The sequence below is a fragment of the Crocodylus porosus genome, unplaced genomic scaffold, assembly GCF_001723895.1.
Source record: "Crocodylus porosus isolate Cpor-Errol unplaced genomic scaffold, CroPor_comp1, whole genome shotgun sequence".
In the NCBI taxonomy this organism is placed as follows: Eukaryota; Metazoa; Chordata; order Crocodylia; family Crocodylidae; genus Crocodylus; species Crocodylus porosus.
In genome coordinates this window covers 17,160,869-17,168,457 of record NW_017728886.1, presented here as the reverse complement: position 1 = coordinate 17,168,457, position 7,589 = coordinate 17,160,869, and the positions used below count along the sequence as shown (strand labels likewise).

General features: G+C 43.1%; 1 protein-coding gene across 3 annotated transcripts in view; it reads right to left on the bottom strand.

The window, feature by feature from the left end:
• Positions 1-7,589, bottom strand: part of WDR60 (WD repeat domain 60) — a 41,237-nt gene extending 33,648 nt beyond the window's left edge. Inside the window, exons 1-3 of one of the 3 annotated variants that reach the window (XM_019530641.1) lie at positions 7,485-7,589; positions 1,478-1,531; positions 521-950 (exon numbers count right to left, since the gene is read on the bottom strand). In XM_019530641.1, coding sequence (XP_019386186.1) covers positions 521-950; positions 1,478-1,531; positions 7,485-7,499 — 499 coding nt within the window. In that variant the 5' untranslated portion in view covers positions 7,500-7,589. Of the gene's footprint in view, positions 1-520; positions 951-1,477; positions 1,532-7,484 lie in introns of those variants that run through there. The other 2 variants (XM_019530648.1, XM_019530658.1) reach the window with 2 other exon arrangements.

Sequence of the window (7,589 nt, the reverse complement as noted above, 5' to 3'; positions counted from 1 at the left end):
GGAGGGACAACTGCCCAGTGTGAAGGGCAGCCCAAGATGGACAGCAGTGAGGGGCGGGGCTGTATGATGGACAGCCCTTGCAGCTGATCATCAGCAAGGGGTGGGGCCAGAGGCATGGGGGTCTTGCTGTAATCAGCCCATGAAAATGGTGGCTGGCCCTGCACTCTCCCTGAGAAATTGGCCATCCAACTCCTTGTGTTAATGAGACCCCTATCAATAAGCATGCTGTTACTTCAGGTAGGCAGGGCTCAGGCACCTAATGGAAATGTCCCATATATTGCCATGATTTAGTCTGCCATTCAATTAATTACCAAAAATTGTTATTGTCATTACTACCATCAGCAACTCAGCGAGAGGAAATCTTTCAGGTTATAATCAGCCTTGAAAATCTCCAAATTTTATTTTTAAAGGTACATATGATAGGCAGCCAAAGTCCATTGTCTTTATGTTCTCAGCCCATTTTTATCTATAAACATAAGTGAAATACTTCAAAATATATAAAGCAAAGCAAGCCACATACCTAAATGATCCTTGCTCCCTCTCCTTCTATGATGGCCCTTTTCCCTTCCTTCATAAGCCCTCTGGTCACTCTGTATAAGCATTTGCTTCAAATGATCCCTTTTTTGTTTTCTTTGTGCTTCCTTATCACTCTCCTTTTCTTTTTCTCTTCTTGTACTATATTTTTTCTTCTCTGCATCTTTATCTTTAACTTTCTCTCTCTCTCGTTCTCTGTGATGATCTTTTCCCCCTTCTCTCTCCCGCAATTTTTCCCTGTCTCTTTCACTAGATTTAAATCTTTCTCTTTCTCCCGTCCTTTCTTTGGTCTTTCCTCGGTCTTTGTCTTGATCTCTGTATCCTTTGTAATCAACCGTGTCATGAATCTCTCTCTCTCTTTGCAATTTCTTTTCTTTGTGTTTCTTGTCTTCAGACTGACTATCTGATTGTGACACCTAAAGATTAAAAACAAAAATTAATGCATATTTATAATTTAGGAACTCTGTTCCTATGGCTTTCTGCACCCCAAAAGATGCACAGATTTTGGAAAGAAAAATGTTGACCAACAGCCATCATGGAATATTCTTTTATTTTAATAAGTAAATTGTAAGAGATTAAGTAGCAAAACTCTCACAGCCTGCTTGGGCTGAGAGTTACTTCCACTGGTGTAAAAGAACCAACTTATTATACAACATTCTGTACAATCATAAAAATAAGGATGCCAGCTCTCTGTAAATAATATAGGCTAGCCCATGCATATAGCCTCCCCACTGAAATTTCTTTCTTAACTAAAAAGTATGCAGTAAGTTTGCATTAAGTGATTTGTAATAATTAGAAAACTTTTTTCTTAATATACAATCTAACTGAATCTAAATCAAAAGAACTTGTTGTCTTTGCATCTTAAACATATAATTAATTTCACTAAAGGTGGTCCAGAAAACACCTAAACTGATTCTCACTAATTTATAAAAAAGAAAGTTACCCTAAGATGTTTCTTCAGTTCATCTGATTTCCAGGTATCTTCTTTGGTTCTTCTCTGGAAAAAATACCAACATAAACAAGTTTAAGGAAGACTGAATGATTGAGTTCAGATTCAAAGAAAACCACTTTCTATATTATTAAATAACAAGTTTTCTAATGGCTATTTCCAACTAAAAACTCTTTGTGCCTAGGCATTTCAAGACTGTAATTTTTTCCCTCATAAGAGATTTAACACACAGTTAGCACTTTCTGAGCACTGAAGTATAGGCAACTGTCAATACTCTGGATCATGGTATACATGCAAGAAGTTCAGCTAGGTATCTGACGAATCTGCCTGTGGCCAACAAGCCCAACTCAAGACCAACACAGCTGGTTACAAGTTTTTAACATGTGAGTCACTATACTTTATTTTGGCTAGGATAGACTGGATGGGGGCATGGGTTTTTAGCCCACCTTTTCTAGGGCACACCTCAGGCAAGACAAGCGGTCCACCCCTGAAAAGGGCTGCTTGAATGCCTTGGTAGCTGGCTCAGGTTACTTATGCCCCTTACAGAGTCCTGTGACCAACACACCAAGACCTTCAATGTGTATACACAGGCAAAAGTATGGAGGAATGGAGGCTGCCCTAAACCTACCAACCCCACTTTATAGCACTGAGACAGTCCAAAGGCCATACTGAGTCTAGATGTTCAGTGCCTCAATGGATGTAGCTTCTCCCAGAGAGCAACAGATAGAGCTGCTGCTGACTGCCTAATATCTCAGCAAGAGCATTTTGTCGGAGCTACGTCTCTTAGACCTAACTTCGACCAAAGAATATCCGCATGGCAGTGGGGACAAGGGTTTTAAGCTGTCCTATACCCACCTTACTCCGGAGATTGCAATACTGGTATTTTATAGGAGCTACCATGCCACGAGCAGCCCCATCATATTGTCACCAGTTTCTCCAGTCACTTTATGGTCACACCCAGGACCATAACCAGCACTGGAGTACAACAAAATTAAACTTAAATCACAGTATGTTCCAAGCAAAATGAACACAGAAGGTGTTACTTGTGGCTTTGTACATGCATTCATTTCTACCAGCAAAATTTTCAGGAAATTTTTACAGGTAGAAAACCGTCTGGGAGGTGCATTCCAGACCCAAACTGGAGAGCTACACTACAGGGGGGCACTAAAGGGCTGCTCCCTGGGGCTACCCCTGACTTAAGGGAGCCTATTACTTGACAACCTGTCCTCTCCTCTGCCTGGGAAGGGGAGAGACTGTCAACAGACAGTCCACAAGCTTTTAAATCACCTTGTATACAGCCCGTCTAGACTTCACATGGGGTGATTTAAAGCCAGAGGAGCAGGGAAGCGGGGCTAGAAACCTCTGGCTAAGTAGCCTTTTTTCCAACAGGAGGTAAAGTCGCTCTCTCAGGAGTGTAACTGGATACTAGCTCCTTGAGTCAGGGCCATGGAGAACCAGAGGAGGTTGAGAGACCATAAGACTGAGGTCTCACAGTGGGAAGGAGCAAGGGCTGGTTTCAGGGGTCTCTCCCAAAGACTGGACAAAGCTGCAGACAGTTCTGGGCAAGCATGCCCTGTAGGGCACTCTGTGACATATTTATACCTTATACTCTAAAATACAGCCTTATATAGTTTCATAGTAGCTAGGGTCAGGAGGGACCTGAACAGATCATCTACCCTGACCCCCTGCCGCAGCCAGGAATGAATGCTGGGTTCACACAGCCCCAGACAGGTGATCATCCAACCTCCTCTTGAATTTGCCCAAGGTAAGGGCGAGGACCACTTCCCTGGGAAGTTGGTTCCAGATTTTGGCCATCCTAACTAAAATATTGCCTTCTGATCTCTAACCTAAACCTATTCTCCATCAGCTTATTACCATTGTTCCTTATCACACCAAGTGGTGCTGGGGAAAAAAGGGCTCCACCTATTTGCTGTTGATCTCCCCTGATGAGATTGTAGGCAGCCACCAGGTACCCCATCAGCCTCCTCTTCCTGAGGCTGAACAGGTTCAGGTCTCTCAGACTCTCCTCGTAGGGCCTGTCCTGCTGCCCTCTCACCAAGCAGGTGGCCCTTCTCTGAACCCTCTCCAGGCTGGCTACATCCCTCTTGAAGTGCGGCACCCAGTACTGGACGCAGTACTCCAATTGCGGCCCGACCAAAGTCGCATACAGGGGGAGTATCACCTCTCTGGACCGCCTTGAGATGCATCTCTGGATGCATGATAAGGTATGGCTGGCCTTGCTGGCTGTGGTCTGACATTGGCGCCTCATGTTCATCTGGGAGTCAATAATGACTAAAAGATCCCGTTCCGCCTCTGTTCTTTCAAGAGGGAAACTCCTCAGCCTGCATGTATGCTGTGGATTCCTTCTCCCAAGGTGCAGCACCCTGCATTTGTCTACGTTGAACCCCATCCTATTCTCATCTGCCCATTTTTGTAGTCTGTCTAAATCAATTTGCAGCCTCTCTCTCCCTTCAAGCATGTCCACCTCACCCCACATCTTAGTGTCATCAGCAAACTTGGACAGCATGCTTTCCACCCCCTTGTCCAACTCGCTGATGAAGATGTTAAACAGTGAGGGCTCGAGGACCAAGCCCTGGAGTACCCCACTGCTCATATCTTGCCAGGTTGAGTACAACCCATCCACCACTACTCTCTGCGTGTGCCCCATCAGCCAATTTTTTACCCATCCAACTTAAGGACACGCATGATCAGATTCAGAATTCTGACAAGGTTAAGGCAGAAAAACTACATGAGAACTAACAAGTAGAACATTTTGAAAGGAGAAAAACAATAATAATAGTAATAGACCATGACTAAGCAGTACTGTTTACTGAAGTAAAATTCATGGAACTGAGAAGTTGCTTGAAAACCACTAAATTGGATCATAACTGTCCTCTAAAATACATTAAAATAAATACTAGAAGACTGAGAAACTGATAGAAAAGAACATGTATATTGAACAAAGACTAAAAAATTAATTCCGGTATTAACCAATTAAGGGATGGCTTCCTGATTTGAATCACACGCCGTACTAAGGTTCCAATAAGGGATCACTTATGAACATTTTTAAACATCTACAGCATGTGCTAATCATGTTTGATAAGCTGACAAATTATTCATCATTTATTACATTATTAGTAGAAGGAATAATAGATGGTTAAAAGCAACCTATTATATGCCAGATTTTATACCCATGTATAACAATTAATTAACCATTTAAAAACATTATTAATTGTCTACTAATTATTTATAGGCTATTTATCACTGAGACTTTAATATAAACTGAAATAATTATTTGGTGCTCTGTGGCTGGAATAATATTTCCCAGGTATTAAAAGACTTATTGAAAAACTTGTCTGTTAGCATGCAAGTCCTTTGGAATTCAACTTTACTTCTCTTATCTTCCTCCACTTATAAACTAGAAAAACACTAAATTATTGTTACAAAAGCTTCCAGGAAAAGTACATGTTGTAAGGACAGCCTAAGAAACCAGCTTCTTGCAGTAAAGGATGATCCACATTTGAGCTTGATTTGGAATCCCTAAGAGTTAGAGTGGATAAAACAAATTAAAAATAAAACCTTTTTATGTAGATTGGATTACCTTGATTTAAATTAAATACCACTTCTAAAAATAAACACTTAAACATCATTTGAAATTGAGAGCAGGGGACAGATACTCAGCTGGTATAAAATGCCACAGTTCTACTTCAAAAAATGAAACTATGTATCAGCAACCTGTCCCATAGCGTATGGCAAAAAAGATAGCTGAGCTGCTATCAACTCAGCTGATCAGATGATTTTGTTACTTTTAACAAGCTAAATTAAAGAGCAGGTTTGAAGAGCAAATAAACTTATTAGAGATAGTACTCAAAAATATGCCTAGAGAAGCTACTACAGTCAAGGAAGCAGGAGGAAGTCCTTTGTACTCTATAGATCAGTTTCCATTTATAATACAGAGAGTCTCAGATGGGAGAATATAAATTATGCTATCTTTGATTCTTTTTAACTGAAACAGTAAAAGGCTCATTTCTTCAATTAAGACACACTGTCCGATAGCATGACTGCCTCTGGCCCTCTGACAGTTGGGCTTGTGTGGTATTGTTTCACTTATCAGGATAATTATTGATCATATATGCTAGCTAAGAAGTTGGAGAAGTAATGAAACTATTGCAATACCACATGAATCACCATATCATTTTTAATGTGATATACCTTAAGTGCATATTAAATACCATTATTCATGCAATTGTAATGGCATTGCCAAGTCATTACATTCACTATGTAAACCCACATAAGTCTAAATATAGCTAAACAAACTAACTGTGAAACCTAGAGCTACCAAATGTTAATGTGCCAAATTGTGATAAAATTACATGATTATGGCATACAGAGATTTAACTAGTTTTCTAGTGAACGCCAAAGTTTTTCATTTTGGTGTTTTATAACTTTTTCAAATATTGCCATAGTAGTACAATATTAATGAAAAGTGTGGGGACTCCCACAGAAGTATAAATAAAAAATTGTAGTCACAAATAATAAGAAATTTCATCTAGACTCCAAGAAACAGCCATGCTTCCCTATTTTCAATAAACTACAGTATCTCATTATCAAAGTCTAGATGTGTGGGCCCAATTCAGTATGTACCCAACTGGGTCCTGATTCTGCTGCATGGGGCTGGGGCCCAGTCTCACCACACAGCAACAGTCTACCCAGGGACCCAATCCTACCATATGGCAATGGCTTATCCTGGGCTCAGTACTGTTGCATGAGGCTCCATGGGGCCCGACCCCTCTGTGCAGGGCCAGCCCAGTTGAAGCTGATCCAGGCACATGGAGCTTAGAAATTTGGTGGCAGGGAAGCAGTGGCAGCTTTAATTGCTAGCACTCCCATCACCAATTTACCAGACTTGTGGGGAACCCCATGGACTGGAAGATGTGGCTCAGCAGGCTGAATCTGGCTTGTGAACTGGGGGTCAAGCACCTCTGCAATACCGGGATCATGGTGAGGAAATCAGAAAAATAGGATTGGAAGGGACCTCTGGAAGTCATCTAATCTAACCCCCTGCTAAAGGCAGGACCATCCCAGCCAAGTGTTTAACATTTTCCAGTAACGGAGATTTCACATCCTCTGCAGGTAATGCATCGTAATAGCTTGACCATCCTCATATAGTTACAAAATGCTTCCTAATATCCTATCTCAATCTCCTTTGTTGCAATTAAACCCATTACTTCTTGTCCTGCCCCTGTACACAGAGCAAACAGATGATTACTATTCTCTTTATAAACAACTTTTAAAATGTATATATATTTGGAGACTGTTATCAAATTCTACTCCCCACCCCCAATTTCTCTTCTCTGGATGAAATACTCCAATTATTCTATGCGTGTTGTGCTGTCTAGGCCTCCAGTCTGCTCTCTGCCGGACTCCTCACAACTGGTCCATGTCCTTCCTGAACCGCCATGCCCAGTGTCAGACACAGGCCTCCTTGGAGGTGAGCCCCCGCACCTCACATGTGACACGCTTGCCTGCATGTCACAGACTCACTGAGAAGGGACCTCCAGAGGCACCTTTGCCTTGGCAGGCCGGTAGGGTTGCCAACTCTGCCTGAAGCTATTCTGGGAGATCAGCATCCTCCCCCACAACATATTATATTAACTTACTTTCTTAACACATCCTATTAAAATCTCTCGAATCACTTTCAACTGTCACTGGGTGATTGATGCTGATTCCTGGCCAATCTGGGAGGGCTGGCGGGTGGCCCAGCCCCGGCTCAACCCGGTGGCAGAGGGATGTGGCCTGGCCTCGAGGGTTGTGGGAGGGAAGGGCCCGGCCTCACTTCCGCATACCGTGGGGATAAAGGGGCCCGGCTTGGCCCTGCTCTGCCTGTACTAGCGTGGGGCGGGGCGGGGAGAGGTGGCAGCAGTCACTGGCACGGGGGACCCAGCTTCCCCACTCCCCGCCTGCGACTCGCAGCCCCCGGGGAGCCCCGGCCCACCCTCACCTTGTCGGGCTCCATGGCAGGCGGGCCGTAACCACGGCAACTGCGTGCAAACCGCCTAGCAACGGGCAGCGCAGTCGAAGCAGCCGATCGGCCGAGCGCTCGATC